This window comes from Aythya ferina (genome assembly GCF_964211825.1).
Source record: "Aythya ferina genome assembly, chromosome: 5".
Lineage (NCBI taxonomy): Eukaryota > Metazoa > Chordata > Aves > Anseriformes > Anatidae > Aythya > Aythya ferina.
In genome coordinates, this window is record NC_140301.1 from 39,457,509 (window position 1) to 39,477,716 (window position 20,208).

General features: G+C 41.2%; 1 protein-coding gene across 5 annotated transcripts in view; it reads right to left on the minus strand.

The window, feature by feature from the left end:
- The window catches only part of TTLL5 (tubulin tyrosine ligase like 5), a 124,784-nt gene that overhangs the window by 86,864 nt on the left and 17,712 nt on the right, over positions 1-20,208 (minus strand). For 4 of the 5 annotated variants that reach the window (XR_014693184.1, XM_084519581.1, XM_084519583.1 and 1 more), the window contains 7 exons: positions 16,258-16,359; positions 16,018-16,109; positions 13,833-13,940; positions 5,346-5,427; positions 3,826-3,887; positions 2,930-3,021; positions 66-107 (listed from right to left, as the gene is read on the minus strand). Coding sequence is in view for 4 of the 5 variants with exons in the window: in XM_084519581.1 (XP_084375707.1) it covers positions 66-107; positions 2,930-3,021; positions 3,826-3,887; positions 5,346-5,427; positions 13,833-13,940; positions 16,018-16,109; positions 16,258-16,359 (580 nt within the window). In the remaining variant the exon portion in view is untranslated. The remainder of the gene's footprint in view (positions 1-65; positions 108-2,929; positions 3,022-3,825; positions 3,888-5,345; positions 5,428-13,832; positions 13,941-16,017; positions 16,110-16,257; positions 16,360-20,208) is intronic. The other variant, XM_084519582.1, reaches the window with a different exon arrangement.

The following is a 20,208-nucleotide window of genomic DNA, read 5'->3' on the forward strand; positions in this document are numbered from 1 at the left end:
ACAAGGTAACATGAAAACACATTCTTTATTTTGGTGAAGGGAGTTGAATCAAGTCCAGTACTTACCAGTCTGGTGCTTGCTGGCTGGGACTGTGCAGACACAGGACGCTGCAAGAGACGCACAAAGGGAATAAAAACCTCGGGTTCTTCAAAACACTATCATCCCTGCCTGAGCTGCAGAGGAACGGTGAGTGCCCTAAAGCAAACAGGTATAACTGAAGTCCAGAGAAATAGTCAACAGATTCTATCACCTCATTCCAGATCTTGCTCAAATCCACCACAAATGTATCCTGTCCTCGTTACAGATACAGCACTAATGGTAAACTCTGATGTGCTCAACTGTTTGAAAATCCTGCAGAGGCATTGCAAAAGCACACAGAAAACTGCTCTTTGGAATGGATGAATGAACTCAACTCTCTAGACAAGAATTCATATTTTTGTAAGATAAGAGTTACCTGGAGGAAAATATTTATTAGCTATGTATTGAGAAGAAACAGATGCTGCCAAGTAGAATTGTTCATAGAACAGATGGAAGAAAAAATAGTAAGAATCCTAACAGAAGCTATTTCATTTAAACGTCTCCACATCATTCCAGTTCTTGTGGAGAAACAAGATGCTATTTAACAATCTAGTACAGGTGTAGAAACATCAGCAGAATGTTAAAAAGTACCCTGTATTATTTAATAAGGATTCCTTTGGCATCAGGCCTACAAGCAAGACCAGGTCAATAGCAGCAGTATGTTGGAAAGAAAACTGTTATCATAGGAGCTTCAGTTCTTTTTGCCTTTAGTGGTAGTCAGGCTGCCTTCCTCCTCTCTAGTGCCCAAGGGCATAGGAAGGGATTCTCAGGAGACCTATCCATCTCTTCTAGCTGTATTACTGCCAAGTTCGTCTCTATACTCTGTCCATACAAATCAGGCCAAGGTCCCTTCATTGTTTATGATTAATTGAAAGAGTTCCAGACCAAATCAACAAGTTACAAAGGAAGCCACTACATTGTTCATCTCTCTAGAGGGAGAAATGCTCTGAGTCAAACCAACGGAATTGCACAAGGAACTTGCAGTCCAGTTTGGTGAAACTCAGACAACAGAAGTCACCGTAATTATCTCATGACCCAGAATGCTGGTATCAGGATTTCTTTCCCAGGAAGTGACTATTCCTATGATTAAAGATGGCCTATGTAAACAAAACTTAGAAATCTTGAAGAAGTTTTAAAAAAGAGGTCATAATAACAAAGAAGCCACAATCAAGAGTAGGTATAGAAATATCAAGAATTTGGCAAAACCTGAAATAAAACACTTTCAGCAAAAAGCAGGCCAAAACACTCTTGAAGCACAGAAAGATCTACAGACCTACTTACCCGTACGATTCCCAATCACATTCTTAATAAAACAGTCATGGAAAACTATCACAGAAGGCCATTCCCAGTAAGCGTAGGTGAAGCAGACAAGTGTCCCAAAAGAGAATTTAGTCTTATCTTGTAACCACTGCTCTGTCATGTGAATCTTTGCAGGTTTCAGCTGTCCCGACCTTACAAATATTTGTAGTTTTTAAGCTAAATAAATTGATAAGCTTAAAACCTCCTTAAAATTCAGTGCTTCCGGTTCAATTTTCTGAGACTTTTACAATTTTTTCATATAAAAGACTTCAAGTTATTAGGATCTGATATAATTACTGCAACAGAAAAGGTTACTTCCTTCTTCTGGAATGGTTCTACTATTTGTCTAATATATCTTTTTTCTGCCACAGAGAACACCTTTATGATCAGAGGAGATCTGCATGAAGCCCTATTTATAAAATGAGCCTCAGAAGCTTCGGATTCAACCAGGCAATCTATAGGTGTTTAAATGTCATGTTAGCAACTATTTACACATCTCAAATTACAAATTTTACAAGAAGCAAAGTCTTGTGATTTCCATAAACTTTCCCTTAACCAAAAGGTGGACAGTGTATTGGTACTCTATTACTGAATGAAGACGACTTCATTTCCCAATTGAGTTTGAGTTAAACAGCCATGCTGAATGCTCCTCGCAGGATGACATCAGCTGCAGAGAATATCAAGATATTCTGTTTGTCTACTTGCCTGGTAAGATATACATTCATGTAAAAATTCAAAGGAGATTGGGGATCTCCCTGCCTTTTGTGGTTGCTCCACTCTCACAGCTATTTATGGGATCCAAGTGGAGCCAGAAGGAGATACAGAACAGTTGCCCTTGAGCATTACAGTGCTAAGAAAGTGCCGTCTCAGCAGAAAAGGTAATGTGCAGTCACAGCAAGCCACACCAGGCCTCAGTCCAAGGATCCAAGGGAAAGGCAGGGAGAGATTCCAGGAGTATATGTGCAATAAGCTTTACATTTCAAATGCAAAAGCTCTTCCTGCCTAGGAGGAGGTCTTCAATACATTCACAAAGCTCTAGGCTTCTGGAAGCTTGTTGCCCACAACAAAATGAAAATGCCTAAACAGATATTTTCATAGCTCAGCTGCATTCTCTGAAGCTTTTCTGTAGTTTTGCTGGAAATCCAGATAAACTCACTCACTCATAGAATGATTTGGGTTGGAAGGGACCTTAAAGACCATCCAGTTCCAACACCCTGCCATGGGCAGGGACACCTCTCACTAGACCAGGTTGCTCAAAGCCCCATCCAGCCTGGCCTTGAGCACCTCCAGGGATGGAGCATTCACATCTTCTCTGGGCAGCCTGTTCCAGTGCCTCTCCACCCTCTGAGTAAAGAATTTGTTCCTCATGTCCAATCTGAATCCACTCTTTTAGTTTAAAACCTTTACTCCTCATCCTATCACTACACTCCCTGACAAACAGTCTCTTTCTTGTAGGCCCCTCACTCACTGAGTTTCTCACCTTTGAGCCAAATTCAATGTGAATTACTTTCCTGCTATCTCTCTTCAGCTCTGGCTTGTTGAAGTCACTTACCTGCAGCTTCTGGTACAGATTTCTCCTGCCAGATTCAGATGAATGATTAATGGCCCGGCCTGACCGCTGGCCTGGATCCTGGCATACAAAGCCTGTAAGAATCAGAAGCCATATGACAGTTTATAAGACAGGCAAGTCCTGAAACATAAACCCAGTGTTTCTCATCTTAGTCTATACATAGACTTCTCGTCCCTGCTCAAGGACCGAAAAGGATGCTTTTTTTTTTTTTTTTTTTTTATGTCCAGTGTTGTTTAATTCCAAACTTTGCATACTGCATTACATTTTTGGAATAAAGCTGGATCTTGCTCTAAATGCACATGCTTTAATCAGTAAGAGGGGTAACTGTATAGCAGCATAGATATAGACTTCCTTTCTCAAATAACTGAGCAGGCTACTGAATATACATGACAATTCTTTTTTTTTTTTTTTTTAATCATTAGGGGTAAGTTGCTCAAGTAACTGAACCAAGATGTACTACAGATGCCTAAAAGGTGTTTTGCACTAGGAAGTCACGCAGCTTTCACAATTATGACTCCACTTCTACAAAGCATAAACAGAACCCACATGTTCAACCTCAAAGTGCACAAACACTGATTCTGAGAATTAAGCAGAAGTTACTTGCTTAAAACAAAGAGTGGCATCTTAAAATACAGAAACTATAAACTCTTAATACCACCTAAACATCGCAAACAACCAGATTATTTACAGTGTGAAGCTGAAATGTTGACATAGAACTTCCCAGTGCTAAATGCATTTTTTCTCCTTAACTAGAATTCTCCTTTATTATACTCATGTAATAACCTAATATCCAAGTGCTTTCTAGCATATGCTCATGATCATACCTTTTATTAGTTTTAAATGGTGGAAAGGTTCAAGGAGCTTTTTGTTACACTCACCTACAAGGGTGAACATATCTGAGAGCATGCTAGCTTTGATCTTCAGGTCCAAAGGAGCATCACTATCCCCACATGCAATAAAGAACAAGAGGAATTATTTATCTGGTTTTAAATGAGAGGAACATACCAGTAACCAAAAATCTATATTTTCTTTGCATTGGTCCTTAACATTGTCATGATCAACATGGGAGGAAGTCTAGGTGATTCACACACGTATAAGTAAATACCAAGCAGCAACAGATTTGTGTATGTCTGTTTACAGACATTGCATCTGTTGATTTTAGAATTCTTTTACAGCTTTTGTCTCCTAATGCAGAAACATACAGCCTTGTTTTACCTCTGCTTGGCCAGAAACATTCTCTGAATGTATCTACACTGTGTTTAATAGAGGAAAGGTTTCTGTTTTCACAGAATTCTTAGCATTCTTAAAAAACACAATTACCGATGCCTTTTCCATGTAAAATCATGAAAACAGATGGATTAACTCAAATAAATGGGAATAAACGGTTAGGGAAAGTGACAGATATGAAGAGATCAGACAGTGAGGTCAGGTAAAACACATCCATAATTTTTCCACTAGAAACATAAATAAAATTCAGGTCAGATAGGCAAAGTTGGATTCCTTGGGAGCAGAGAAATCATCAGTTTTCTACTACACAGTGGAAGATGCCAACAACTGGGACAAAAAGGCTGGCAATCATAACAAAGCAGAGCAAAGGATGTGTGTGTGAGTTGGAGCGTTTTAAGTGGTAAAGAATGCAAATAATCCACTATGTACATATATAAGCACAGACCAACAAACACAGAAATTAAATGTTGTATAAACATTCTAGTTGCACCTGAAAACCAAATAGGTATTGTGGAAACTAGGGTGATGAACAGTGTGTTGAAGAAATTTCTATGCAGGATAAAGAAAGAGGGGAGGGGGGTAAACCCAAGAGGAGGGTCAGATATGGCTAATTACACACTAATATGCACATTACTTAATGGCTGAAGACCTACTAAAATAAATCCCAAGCTTTATTAGGGTACAAAGGTCAGAATAAGGGCCAAGACTGCACTCATATTGTGGATTTTAGCTAACAAGTACTAGACCAAAAAAATGTGCCCAATAATATATCTGCATGCACAAGTCACACATAATGCCTGAACTCTGCTTTGACTCCTAAACCTTAAAGCATCTATTCAGCCAAGCAGATGGAAACACCACACAATAGTCTGGAGAGTTTCAAAATTTGTCTATGATGGGAGATTAAGATGTGTTAACAATGATGATGGACTGTAGAGGAGAAATAATTAAAAAGAAAATGGAATCCCAACTGGGTTCTTTCAAAGCCTTTTCCTGCAATGAGTTTATTTCTGTAAAGGGAAAAGCAAAGGACTGTCCTGTCAGCTCTTAGCAGTGGAACAAATACTCTGCAGGCCTCGTGAAATCATGCCCTCACATGGGGGCAACAAGTTTCAAGGACAACTATCTCCAGCAACAGTTCCAGCCTCGTATTAACCTAGAAATCACTTACCAGGCCAATGATGGGGATAGGTTCACTTCCAACAGCCAGGGCTTGAGAGTATCATCAATAAGGACATCAAAACCATACAGCTCTGAAAACACAGCAAACATGGTAAATTTACCTTCCAGCACCTTTAAACATCCAGGTAAAGTCCAACATTAGTCTCTATCAGGTCATTTCTATCTACATCATGCATGTGAAATCCAGTGAACTCTCTAGGGCTGAATAAACAGCATTCCACAAGTGGGAAGTTTCACTCCCTCAGAATTCAGATTAAATATATTCTGCTTGTGAGGAAAAGAGAGAAGCACAAAATGACTCTAAGGAAATATTATATAGAAAAAAAAATTCTTTGCCATCCACAAACTTCAGTTCATGCAGAACTTGTTTCCACATAGAATTTACCCAAGCACAGCAGTCCACTCTGCTTTTTTCATTGGACCCTGGCAACAACAGAAATTCACTCTCCTTTTGCCTTCTAATCCCTGTATTTGTTGTTCCAGTCAGATATAGAAAATTATGTCCTTCAACATCAATTTCTTTCCAATTATTCCTATATGTTTTTTTGCAATATTCTCATAAGAATACAAGGGTGTTCTCTGCAGTTCCATCGACATGGAAAACCTCCCACAGCTCTTTATCTTATTGACAGTTTGCCACTTTGCAGCAAGTCACTATAAAAATATTCTTTCCTTAGCTTCTAAAATGTCTCTCTCCTTCATAACGTATTACATCTGCTAGATGTGTTCTGCTTAACACAGGCCAGACTGAAGCCAGCTTCCCATTCCAAGACTGATTTTACTGCTTCACTCCATACACACGTTCTCTCTAGTTTGGATAGAGTTGCAAGAAGGATGCTACACAAAGACAACTGTAAATCAGAAGTTGGCATTAATGCAATTCTCTCTTCCAGCATTAAGAAATACAGTTAATGACCACGAGGGCAACTTATGCACATTTTTTCATAACACCACAGAACAGGGTATTGGCAGAGAAGAAAGATTTCCATGGAATCAATCAGTTCCCTAGTGCCTGAAGTGAAAGCTGAAGAATTTCTTTGCTGTGCTGCTTCCCTTGAATTCTGGCCCTGGCTTTTTGTCGCCTGCCTGACGTTCACACTGGCTCCAGGGAGCTGGACTGCTTGACAAGATCTTCCTAAGCAGAGAGCTGTATGAGAGTTCATGGAGCTTATGATGGAAAGTTAATGAGCTGCAGGGGGGACTTGGAAGGGGAGGAAATGGCAGCAGGATTTGTGAGTGTTGCCTGCTCACTTTTCTAGACTCTGTAGCCAGACAGTGAGCGGGAAGCAAAACAACAGAGAGTTAAGGAGTTGGTTCACTCCAAAGAAATGAGGCTGAATCTATGTTTGGCTCTCCTGCTCCCCAGACTGGGAAGGTTGCACTGTAGGAAAAAGGAGGAGGTTGGGATTATAAGAGTAAACATTAACAAAGCACTTCAACCAAGAGAAACCTCTGGTGCTTTTAATATGTTATTTCAAAAGATAATCCCAGACTTAGTGAAGACCTGTGACTCTTACTGCACAGCAAACTCCAGTGGACAGGAATCTCATGCCCAGGGCAGAGAAGCAATGAGTGGGCCTGTGGCAGCTGCCAGCCTGCAACCTCCCAAGCCCAGTCAGGAAGCAGAGCATTTTGTTTTGACTAGCCTCTGCTTCTTTTGCTGCTGGCCATTCCCCCCTTCTGACCCTCAGAGGACCTCTGCTAATAATTTGGCTCCTCTGTATTTGTCATCCTCCCACACTTACCTCCCTCTTCCAAACCACTTGCTCTTTAAGCCTCCCTCTTTCCCACCCCAGTAGTCCTAATTGCTCACTTACTCCGTGCACTGTTACAAATACATACTGGATACCTCTTGACCTTGGCTGGTCCTGACCACGCTGCTAGTGCTCCATTCCCTTGTGACTGCATTATTTATTAAGAAGGTAGGTTCTTCTGGGCATCCCTCTCCACTCAATTCCATTGCTAAACACAGGTACCTAATACCACCCACAACACCTTAGGGTTTCCTGCAATACTCCACCACCACTCCACAATGGCCCAAGACTCCCCTGTGTCCTAAATCATATCTTCAATGCCTAGGCAGATGTCTCTGCTACCTCAGAGCCTCAGCGGTTATGCATCATCCATGTTCTGGCACCTGAATCAAGCCCCACGGGTTCCTATACAAGGCACAGCACAAAAAGTTCTCAAGTCTGACTGGGATCTTACAGCACAAAAAGAAGATTAATTACCTGTGTTTTCAATTATCCTAATAATCTCTCCTTGGCCCTCCTCCACATGTGGAAAACGCACTACCTAGATTAAATGCAGAAGTAGCATCCTCCTACTATGAAACTCCATTGCCATTTGTACAAAATACAGAAAAGTCAAGGTTATTTGTAGGCAGTACAAAAATGTAGAATCACATGAGCATAGCCAAGACCAGAAGTATACCCTCTGCAATTACCAGCTTCAGCAAGACTGCTGCTTCCTTTTGTAGAGAGGATGAAGAAAACAGAGTGGGCAAAACAGAAACGTGTGCCTCAGGCTGCAGCAACGGTAGGTGTACAACAACCCTTCTTGCACCACTGTTGTTATTAACAGGAGAACAGAAGAAAAAAGATAGCAACTTTCTACTGTGCCTTCCCTTGATCCCCTTCTCTTGCTACTGTAATCTACAAAAATATGTTTCACCCCTGCAGTTTGCTAAGGAGACTGAAATTATATCAGGAGGTATTGGCTATTGCCAAGACTCAGCAGGAACAGTGTCTACCCTCCCACTCCCAGAAAGACAAGTCACTGCTAACAGAGCTTCACAATCCTCCCAAGAGAAGTGCTAGAGTTAGACTAAAGTCTAGCAGCAACAGCTCAGCCAGAGATTTTTATTTATTTTAAACCAATGTCATTATTTAAGAATAAGAGGAAGGTTTGAGATGTCTCAAGCTTCTTGGTTCTAATAAATTACCATGTGTTCCAAGTTTGGCTTATAATCCTGTAAGAGACTGTAATGGAAATCCTTTTCAGAAAATATTCCCAAAGAATCTGCTATTCTCTATAAATCTAGCAACTAACTCACAAGAGATAGCTTATAGTGCAAACAATGTTTCCATGATTTTGCATAGAATAAGCTCAATTGCTAGAAGGTCACTGTAATTTTAGTCTTTGTTCTCAACTTGTCCACTAGGGAAAAAGCAGCAGCCTTATTGCAGAGGAGGTTTTCTGCAACTGAATGGAGGCAACCTGAGGTTATGAAGTGACACATACACACTGAAAAAAGTTGCACACTATGCAACTTTGCTGCTTTTGCAACAAAAACAGACAGTCTTATTTTGAGAAAGAAACTCCTAAGTGCAAGGAACTACACCTGTGCCACTGGAATTCCAGACTTCCATTTTTCCTTCTTACTTGAGGCTTCAGAAGCCGCTAAGTATTTTGTAAATCAGTCAATGAACACACAGAGATCGCTCTACCTTGTGATGGTACAGTACCTGCTTCAACTGTACATCTTAACAGCTACAGTGCCATAAAAAGTCTGCATGTTGGGACCTATCACCAGCAGGTTCTCAATCACTCCTGTTACTCTACAGGAGGCCAGCAGAATAGTTTTGGCTTTGGTAAGCAAAAGGTCACAGTGTCTCACACCAAGTGATAGTAGATCAAAGCCTCTATTCTGGACAGTGTTCTGGGGAAAGCAGGAACTTGCCTTGCATTCCAAATAATACAAGTTCTTTAACTCCCTTCTTCAGAGGACTTTATTTTAACAAAGGTAGGCTTTATCTCTCGGTGTTAACATTAGAAGAAAGGATCCAACGAGAGGGGAAACAACAGGCAGAATCAGGATCATCCTTCCACTGTGGGGGCAGAAAAGCTAAAAAGGCAATCTTCACAGTTAAAAAAAACAAAGAACACAAGTCTTGGTGCAAACTGGGCTGCCTTTATAGTGCTAATCTTACAGGGTAAATAAATTATCCTCCATGAAGGAGAATGTTTTTCAACTCATTATGTGAAATCATAGTCAGTGAAGAGGTTAGCACCCCAATAACCACCTCATGCCACCACTTGACTTCCCTTATTTCACTGAGGAATGGAAGAGTTGGTATATTACTTCCTAGTCTTCAACAAATTTGGGTGGCCAAGTTAAGAAAAGGTAGTAGCAGGTAGATCAAATAAAGACAACTGACTCCACAGATACCTGAAGTGAAGAAAAAAATAGAGCATATTTCCTGACTTTACTAACACAGGTTCTTCTGATTTCTAACTTCAAACTCCAAACTCCATTAACCTTAGCCCCAGCAATGCAGGAGACCTCACTTCCATATTCTTTGCTATCTGCAGAAGACATTAATGTCACTGCAAAACCAATGACACAGTAAAAGATGGAATGAGAGCACAGTGTTGATTCAGACTTCAGTAACAAGTCCACTGATTGTGAAAAGTTGACAGTGATGGTCATTTCCTTATTACGGTTTTTGGAAGAGTTCATTCCTCCTACATCTGATACAGTGCCCTAAGAAAAGAGGTTAAAGAAACTGGTGCTAGCAAGCTGAGAACAGTTTCCTAATGGAACCAAAAACTCCTGTGGCAGCAGGGATTCTCACTTTCAGCTGAGCTCTGGGTCCTAAATCCATCAGTTAGGTACAATTGAGAGCTATGAAGTGACAATTAAGGAAAACAGTGCATGGATAGAGACTAGCTCCTATTTGAGCAATGCCTTGAAGACGTATTCCACAAACTCTTCTTACTGTTCATGTTCAGCTGACTGTTTCAGTCAAATCTGAAGATATACATATATTAACAAAAACTACTTTGGCACAATCATTAGGAGACCTATTCAGAAAGGTACAGCACTTCTGAATCTCATGGGAGCCAGAAGACTCAGAGGACAATCTTATTCAGATTAAAGCTGGCATCTTTACATACCAGTTTTAGAGCACAGACTGACATTAAGGAGCTAAATTGAATGGATTAAGCTTTGCAAAAGAAAGATTAAGTGTGGGGAACAATTATTCTGCTATTAGTTTGGCATATCTTAGTCTGGTTTCATAGACGAAAACGTGTGTGGTATATATAAGGATGGCCTAAGTCTCCAAGCAGGGACTCTCCTGTAATCATGTCAAACAAGTCAGTGCAGAAAACCCTTAATTGCACATTTTTTGTATCCTTCAAAATTCTTTATGAAGCAGGCCAACACTGCTCAATACTACAAAAGACTACCATTACTCCAAACAGGTCAACTGCTACTACTAGGAAAACCAAGCATTCACAAAGAGCAGTAATGTAAATGGTTGAAGACTGGTGATTAGATACAAATTAAGACTTTTTAAGTGTTTAGCTCCAGGTCAGCACCACACAAGTAGTACAATATTTTATATGCTCCATTCCATATTCATGTAGATTAGTAGCATAAGCCTGGCCAATTTCACCCTTAGGACAAAGAAGCAGCTAAGATGGATCCTCAGTAATGCCTTGGTGGGAACAAGAAACATGCATAATATCCTAGCCTGCTCTGCCTTCTTGACTGAAGAGCTCAGTGGTGTCACTGTTGGGTTGGCTAGAGCAGGGAGTGAAACAAGGGACTTAATGTATTGCTTCTCCAGTCTCATGTTTCAGTGAGTGCACAAAGTGGTACTACACCAAATGCTGGCATAAACAAATGCTGCACCCAGTTGCCTTCATTCCATCTACCACTGAACAATCCTATGGAGAGTTTTCAGACTGTCTGAAAGGAGTCCTCACTGCCTTTTCTAGCCCACCCAGAAGTGCTTACTCCAGGAGAGAACAATGCAGTCTTTAGTCATCTTGATTGCATGTATGCCCCCTGCACCTCCTGTTCACACAAAGATGCAAAAATCCAGTGTGCATAAAAATCCAGTCAGTGCAAAATCCAGTTTCTCTTAAAGAAGGCTCCAGCAGCAGCCAACAACTCAACTGGTGACCAGTTTTAGGATGATGCACTGATTCAGAGTACTGCAGCAAGCCCTTTTCAGGAACTACTGGTAAAGTATATTAACTTGCAGCTTAATTTTAAAGGAGGAATTATTGGCTAATCAAAGGGAAAAAAAAATAAAGACCTGAGTTCACGTTGCTATTATCAATGTACAAACAAGCTTGCAACAAAAGCACATGGTACTTACACTACTTTGTGATGCACTTTTGAAGAACAAAACTTGTGAGCATCACAAGTCCTTTGAGAATCAATTTTTACTAAAATGCAGTAAACAGCTAACATTGCATAACCAAAAGGGGACTCACTACAATCTTTCCACAAATTTTAAGCAGTACCACCCTTTAACATTAGAAAATAATCATTCTGACCTACCACTCTCACTTTCTAGGCAAGCATGGGCAGCTGGAACCATACAGACAGTTTCACCAGTCTTGTTTTAGAACATGAAGAAGCCATGTCATGAGTCTCTTCCCTCAAATCTAAAAGAAATGTATACTACGTAAAAAAAGTTTACTTGGGAAAGGAATGAAGCACAATGACAGATCTAAACTGTTACAGAAATAAAGTTGACAGTGTAATATAAATGCATTATTTCTGATTTAATTTTTAGGAAGAAGGTGGTAATTGTGCTATAGTCCTATCTCCCACAACAGCATTTTAAAGACTACAACATAATACACATTAAGTTACTCATGTTTTTCTATAATCTTTTCAAATAAAAGCTACTTCTGTATCTGAACCTCAGAAACATGTTTCAGAAGTCTGAGATATTCTGTAAGTGATCAATCTCTCTCAGGACACACATGCAGCTTCATTGTTCACAGCCTAGAATGAAGAAAAAGGCTCCTGGGAGCCTCTGCATGCTGCCTTGAAATCTTCATTCCCAGTTTTCTTCCTCATGTTAACAGCTGAACTCAGCCATTCTGACTAGAAAAATTGCCTTTTTAATTTTTTTACAACAGGGTTAAAAGTGGCATCAGAACAAGACAAGGGGATGAAGAACAAGCCAAACAGCATGACAAGGGCAGCTCAAATCCTTGGGATAAGGACCACCACTTCTTCGTGGGGGAAGGTGGCAAAAAGTACAGAGCTCTGGGAATGCCTCAGGCTCCCTAGGGAAGCAGTATGGCTCCTGCTTAAGCTCTCTTTCCTGGGAAGCTCTTAATTTATGTTTACACTGAAACAAATGGAACAAAACAGTTTATTTGTGGGGGAGCATTTGAGAGGGTGGTTACTGCAGCCCTGGGGAGGCAGCAGGAAGTGGGATAACCTCAGAGCCAGGCCCAGCAGAAAGTACATGAGGAACATTAGTTTCCACATACACAGCTCAGTGGAATCTAGAGACACGACAGAGAGGAAAATGGGAGAATGAAAAAAGAGGCGGTTAAGAGGGATTTTTGTTGTTTTTGTTTTTAATCCAGTTGTTGATATTTCTGGAGTAGCTGCTAAACTATTACTTCACTAAAGAGCTCATCTAACTCAAGCCCCCATGTATGCTACAGTTTTCCAACTTTGAACAAAGGCAGAGTCACTGAGGAGAAGCCAAGGACTGAGAGGTAGCTGATTTGGCAGGTAACTGATCAGCCATGGCCCCTCCTTTGTACTTGACCATGACTCATCAGCCCAGGGAATCCAAAGAGGACAGCAGTTACGTTAGTGTAGCAGGCTGTACGGCTATAAACACCCAAATGCAACGCAAAGACCACACAAATTGATTTACCTGCCACAGCTAGTTTAAACAGAAGTCCCAACACCCAAACACGGAATAGCCTAAGCTAAGCTTGGTCTTTGGTTTAAGCACTGACCGAAACACATTCTAGACTCTTTTCCCCTGCCCCAAGACTCCTCCCTTGTGCATGCTTCCACGTGAGCGGAGGGCAGCTAAGAGCAGGAGGAGGCCTCTTTAGGGAAGGTTGGGAAGCAGCCACTGGAAAGCAGGAGAAGGCACACTGTGGTACCAGCCGCTGCTCTCTGGACCCCTTCCCAGCATCTGCTGCCAGCAAGTTCTCAAATCCCTTTGCCAGCACATAGCTCTGCATCCAGCTTCTGCCAGAAATAAGCTTTGACGCCGCCATGCGGTCCTCTCGCACAAGTACAAGCCCAAGAGGCATTACCACCACTGTAATTCCAGGAACTGCATTACACATTTCTTCCCTAACCCTCAGACCCACGTAGGGCTCTAACTCAGAACTACATTGAGCCATCTTGCCCACAGCGTTAAATGGTCTGAGGGGATATTTCATTATCCACAGCCATCCTTTGCAAGGACACTAGTGGGTCAGTTACTTCAACTTTCCAGCACTTCTCCAATTCCCTTTCAAGTCTCTTTTCACCATCCCCTTTTCTAGCATGAGACTCTAATGAATGATGCAGGCACAGGGGCAATTGTGGTTCAACATCCTCCAACCTCAGAGGCCTATACCGAGAAAAAAACACACAGAATCAGGCTTCCTTGCAATATGAAACGCAAGTCTCCCTGTAGCACTGGAAAGATGGAAGTTTCAAACAGAACTCAAGAGCCAGTCAACAAACATGTCCCTAGTTCCTTACCAAAACAGCTGCCACGATGTGAAAGAAAAGTCTTACAAGCTGTAGCAATGGCCAGTTCAGCAGAAACTACAGTCTTGATAATCAGGTCTTCCACATTGGCCATCAGTGCTGCAAGGAGGGGAGGGAAGGGGGAAAAAAAAGTAGATTGTGAAGCAGCACATGATATCTAGAAAAGCATGAGTATATGTATATGGACAGATACCTTTGTGAATCAAAGCACATGAGAGCCTATGGATGATAAAGCAATGTTTGTTTGGAAATCCATGCAAGCAGGAACATGTACATGCATAAATATCCTACTGCAAAAGTGCTCACAAATGAGTATGATAAGAAAATAAGTACAGTGCAAGTAAGCAGAAATATGTGGCAAGCACATCAGCACAAGTCAGCTGGAGTCTGATCACCACCCACTCAGAGTATTAGGAAGGATTAAACAAGAGCGTGCTAGTGAGGTGAGCCCTTAAACTACAGGGTATAAGCCACAACCACTGAAGTACAAAATTTTTTCTTGTGGACTTCCATGATATAACTGTTCTGTGATGTTGCACCTTCCTCTAAAGCAGCTGTTCCCAAACCATGATTTACAAATTATTTCAAAATGATATAATCGGCGATATCTTCCTGTCCTGCTGACCTACAGATAATCTCCAGTTTCAGTAAGGAAGCTCTCTCTGGCTCCTGTATAAACCCCTAAACAGAGCTCAGGAACAAGAAGCTGAGACATGCAGCAAAGGGCAAGAAAAGATGCACGTTAGATAGAGACCTGGATCCCACACTGGCTTTGGGATGAGTCATGCAATAGAAAGAACAACACACTTAGTTTCTGTTTTCAAGGACAAGCAATAGAAAAGTGAGAGGAAGAGGGAGTGAGTAAACACTGGAGCCATAGTCTGAAAAATTAGTAAGGATGATAGCGCAGCCTCTCCCACCCCTCAAAGGCAACACAAGCAAACACACCAAAACCTCAGCAAACCCACGCAAACCTTTGGTAATCCCTGTCCCAGAGAACATCTAGTACAAACCACTTAACTAGAGAGTTCGATTTAGGCATACAATTACGATTTTTCATGTTCAGCTGATGACATGCAGGGGCCTGAATAATTACAAAGGATCATGCAAGCAAATTCAGATGCGAACTTCTGTGCCAGAGGAAGACTAAGTGGAAGCAACATAACATGGGGATGTCTAAGTGCACATAAGCATCCCAGAGCACAAAAAAACTCGCCAGTCCAGACATGGCCAGCACTTTCCAGCTAGCGTTCTGCCTCCATATGACCAGAACCAGATGCATCAGAGAAAGGTGCAAGAAGCCTTGTGACAGACAGTTACAGAGCAACCTCCTTGCATTGCTCAGCAGTTTACCTATGAGCACACGCCTTGTACTTGAGGGGTGAGGGAGCAGGATTTATCAATATTAATAGCTATTTCTACAGAGCTGACTGAAAATGTATGGTACAAGTAATCGGCCAGCCATGCATACACATGATGGGGAAAACGTCTACTTCCACCTGAAAGCCAGATTCAAACCCCTTCCTCCATCATTTACGTGTTCCCTGGCAACGCTTGCAGGATGGGCTCAGCTGCTATCAGTAGTGTAACTGACAGCTCAGTATCACAGGTAATGTATCCCTTAAAGGATATACCTGGATTCTGCTCCGCATATGCATTTACTCCCAGCAGACCTGGCAAAGGTGGGGAAGAGGGAGCAACTTTGTATGAAACACAGACTGAAATGAAAACACTCAGCAAAAACCTGAGCCATGGAAAGATGACACCACATCCAAGAGTCATTCAAACTGGCACAGTTCTCCAGAGGTTGGTCACTCATCAGACTGAGCAGGCCATGGGAGCAGTAGAGGGAGGGAAGCTTTTAGAAGGAATGGGATGACCTTAAGAAACGGGAAATGTAGGTAAAAAATATTAAGAAAAACACCCTGAGAAAATTTCAGAATATTATTTGCAAAAGGGAAGGGGATAGGCCTTATCTCTGGGGATAGGACTCATCTCTGAGGATAGAGAATAAGTGCACAGCTCTAGAGAGTACGCTGTAAAGAACAATGCTTCCCTCCACCCTGCTCTGATGCTAAATGGGATTCACTGTGACTCTTCCCTGACTTCTTAGGATTCACACTAGTGGGATGATTAAAATCCAATAAAGGAATAAAACAACAGGATCTCTACTGACCTGCAGTGTCTCTCCCCTCTTGTTTTAAGTACCTCAGCATTGCACTCATGCTCCACTTGTTTCCATAATCCTCTACTTCAGGATCATCACAGCTAAAAGAAGCAAAAGAAGCAAGTTTACACCAAGTCTTATCTTTCACAAGTCTTATCCCTGAGGGCTGGTACCAACTTCAGACCAATTTAGGTAAATTAACCCAGCCTCTAGAAGGAACTCTAGAAGTTCCACTTTCCAGCCAAGTACCTGACATAATCTCCACTCTTCTTGTTGACACTGTAGTTGGTCAGATGCATAAACTGGTTTTTAATGTTCTTGGATGCCTGGTCATACCTCACAGTTGCAAACCTGTAAAGAGGGATAAAGATTTATAGTGTTTCTGGAATGAGCCGTGTCCTTGCTAAATATGACCTACTACATGGACAGTTTGACTACAACAGCTAGGAAAAGGATGCATGTAATGTGACTTCAAGTGCAACCACTCCTCACAAAAATACAGTTCAGGGCCACGTTCAGACACATTTAGTCTCTTTGCAGTGTTTTAAAGCAGGGGGCTCCATTTATTTTCCTGGGAGTTTCTGTGGCCTAACAGTATTCATTTCACGCTAGGCACTTTTTTTCCTGACTGCTTAGATTTGTGGTCCTCATGCATTCTGGCCATGCAGGCCATTTAAGTTTTTAACAGTGTCACAGGCCCTTCAATTTCACAATAGAACCTACCATGAATATGTAAGATCCACTGGTCCTTGGAAAAGCACCCACATATATAGCAGTCTTGCTACATATGATTACCAGTCAATATTCTCCGAAGTCTTTTACGAGCACAGCTCAGTTCTTGTGTACTCCGCAGATGCCTTACGAAAGGCTGACTGTGGGAACAGATTTCTATTGCTGACATCTGTACAGCCTACAACTGTCAATCCCCTTTCTCAAGAAGTATTCAGGGAACCAGGCAGAACCTGCAGGCCAGACCAATTTGTCCAAGGAGGCAGCATCTGCTCCAGGGCGTTGTCATTCTCTGGGACAGTGCAACCCTTCTGTATCACAAAGATGTCATCTAACTTGTGTAGGATGAAAGGACAAAGGTGCTGCAGGGAAGATAGCAATCAAGAGCAAGCCACTGCTACAAGCTCACCTAGTCTCTGTTTGAACCCTGTTACAGCCAACAATGCCACAGTTAATTCAGCCTGTTTATTATGGCAACATCAGCGGTGAATTTCTGATTAAAAGGTGTTAATTAGCTGTACTGCAACCTAGTGCTCCATCAACACTCCCTAAGCCATAAATTGCCATCAAAGATGTTTGCATTGAAATGAATCAAAGAACTGATCCAACTGAAAAACAGCCCAGATTTTGGTTTGTAAGGAGTTGGAGGGACTTTCTTTTTTTCTTTTTATTTTTTTGCCTTCATGTTGGGAGTAAGGAGGCAGAGGGAATGGTGTGTGAGATAGAAAAACATGTGAAAGAAGGAAAAAGGCAGACCAGCACCCAGATCCTGCCTACTGTACAGCTACAAAGAAAGTTGTAATTTCATAAGTAATTGTTTTCAGTGGCCACATAAACTACCCATATTCTTTCCTCAACTACCCACCTTCATTCTACCTGCACAATTCTGACACGAGGGAAGAGTGTTGCCACTGCAGACATGCCATCTAAAAACAGTCTTTTTGTGCTAATACTGGTAGTACAGTTGCACATGCCACCCCTCTGTTAGAGTTTACATTATATAGCCAGAAGGGAATTGATCACATACCTGTGTCAGGAAAGGAAAAGGTCAACAGGAAAAGGAGAACAGCTGCAAGGAAGAGTACAGGACTGTTTCTTCCGATAGCAACACCTGTTTAAAGTGCTTAATAATATATCTTGTGCAAAAAAATTGCATTCTAAACATAGAGTTGTATAATCAGCCTTTGTTAGTGTACAGATACACTGCAGCTGAAAGCTCATCACCTGCTCACTTCCATGTTCCAGCCACTCTCCTTGATCTGCTCCACAAATTGGGTAGACACAGGCAAGTCAGATCAGTTCATGGATCTGACTGAACAGCCACTTGAGGAAGTATAGAAGGATGCTAATTAACTTCAGATACAGGTACACCCTCTTCTGGGTGGAAGGTGTTAGTCAGGATACACAGTACTGCCTCCATTTTAGGAGGAGGCCACAAATCATCTTAAAAAAGCAAACATTAAGCAGAGGATAATACTGTTTGTGGCCATATTTGCAAAATCCTACAACCAGACAAGGACCTGACATCAAGTTAAGTGTGAGATAATAATAGTTATTCTGCATGTCATCAGTTTTCTTTTCAAGATATATTTTACACTTCAGATTTTGGAGAACATTACATAGAACAAAACATCAAGCACAGAATCCATGGCATCTGATTTGCAGAAATACCAGTGTGAGCCATTGGTAGCCACCACAGCTTGTAACAGCAGACATGTTCTAGTGGGGAAAAAAAGCCAACCAAAAAAATCCACCTTCTTCACTCTGACCCTTCTCCTATACCCTGGTAGGTTAAGATGTCAATGTAGGATCATTCACAAGAAGAGTAAATTTGATGAACCCTCAAAGCAGGAAAAAGGAGACAGAAATCAAGAAAAATATAGGAGAGGAGGAAGGAGGGAAATCCAGAGAATCCGGATGTGCAGTGAACCTGGCATACACAAAATAAAAACGCATCCTCCTTCACTTTATTAAAGTCACCTCTCTTCATCCTTCCCTTATTTTCCACAGTTCAGAAGATGCTGGACTATACAAGGATATCCAACAAGTTACACATACACACACAAAAATCCTCCTTTAGAAAGAACTGCCAAATATCCCATTTCTCAGTGAAACTGAAGCCACTAAGGCCCTCATTTGGTAGCCATTTTGAGAAATCTCTCTCCCCACAGGAACAATACCAGCAAATCCACATCAAATTAAAATTAAAAATAAATACACAGGTGGGAGCAGGGAAAAAAAAAAAAAAAAAAAAAAAACCTCCAGGGTGTAACTGAGTGGCAAGGTTAAAAAACTGAACGTGATCTTGCACCAGATTTTTCTGAGCTTTAACTATACATGGAGTTAGAGCAGTTGGCAACAGAAAGGAGTTTGGAAGTTTGAATCCCCTTTCCAAATATTTCCACAGCTTAAAATATTTGCATTTCTTTTTCAGTTTAACTGTAAGTTTCCTGGATTTAGCTCTTCTGCTTTGAAAGTAATGACAACAGCTCCATCACGTATTTGGTACTTAATTATGACTTAATCTTCACCTTAGCAATCACTTACTAGCAGCATACTGAAAGCATTTTGCTGATAATATGCTTTTAACCAGATTCTGGAAGACACTGAGCATAAGTAGCAAGCTATTTCAGAAAGTCAAGGCTCCTTTGATACTTTGAAAAAGAGAACAATTAGGTTCATCACACTAATCAATTTAATTTTTGTTGTTCTTGTTGCTAATTATGCACATAATCAGAAATATGAGAATATCAACCCCTGGTAGATATAAATGATACTTCTAAATAGTAGTTCTTTTAGCTTTCAAACACTTGCATTAGCTTCCTTCTACAGAGATTATCCTTATTATTAGCTGGTCTGAGCTCTATGCCATAAGAATAATAAGGCTACTACAGGATTTACATTTCCGTAGGAATTGATTATTCAGAAGGGATTCCAGTGTATTTGTGAGCTCTCAATGCATAAACTTCTCTCTCTCCTAGTAGGATGCTGTCATTTTAAGGCATAATCACAGTCCAGTTCAGTAACGCAGCAAAAAAAAACACACAAAATGTTAAGTGACTCAAGTCTGCTATCAGAAAGACTCCAAGCTTTAAACAGAATCAAATGTCAACTTAACACATTCTTCCAGAGCTGCTCTGACAGCCTTACTTGCCTTATCCAAAGGACAAGTCTGCAAATTACAAATGGAAAACCCAAGTTCTCTCTTCAGCCCTTATCAATACTCCCTGGATGTTAGAATGGTGATGGAACATTGGGACAATAGCCTACACCCCTTACATCATGTTAGCACTTGCTTGCAATGGAAGAGCGTCACTATCACTGAAATACCAGTTATGATTACCTTTAGCACGCTCTAGTTCCACAGCTTTTCATACCATACATCACAGCATCTGCCTTCCAATGCAGTAACAAAACTATTCACCTACCATTCTCAGTCTCTCCAGGAAACATGAGACTTGCACTCTACAG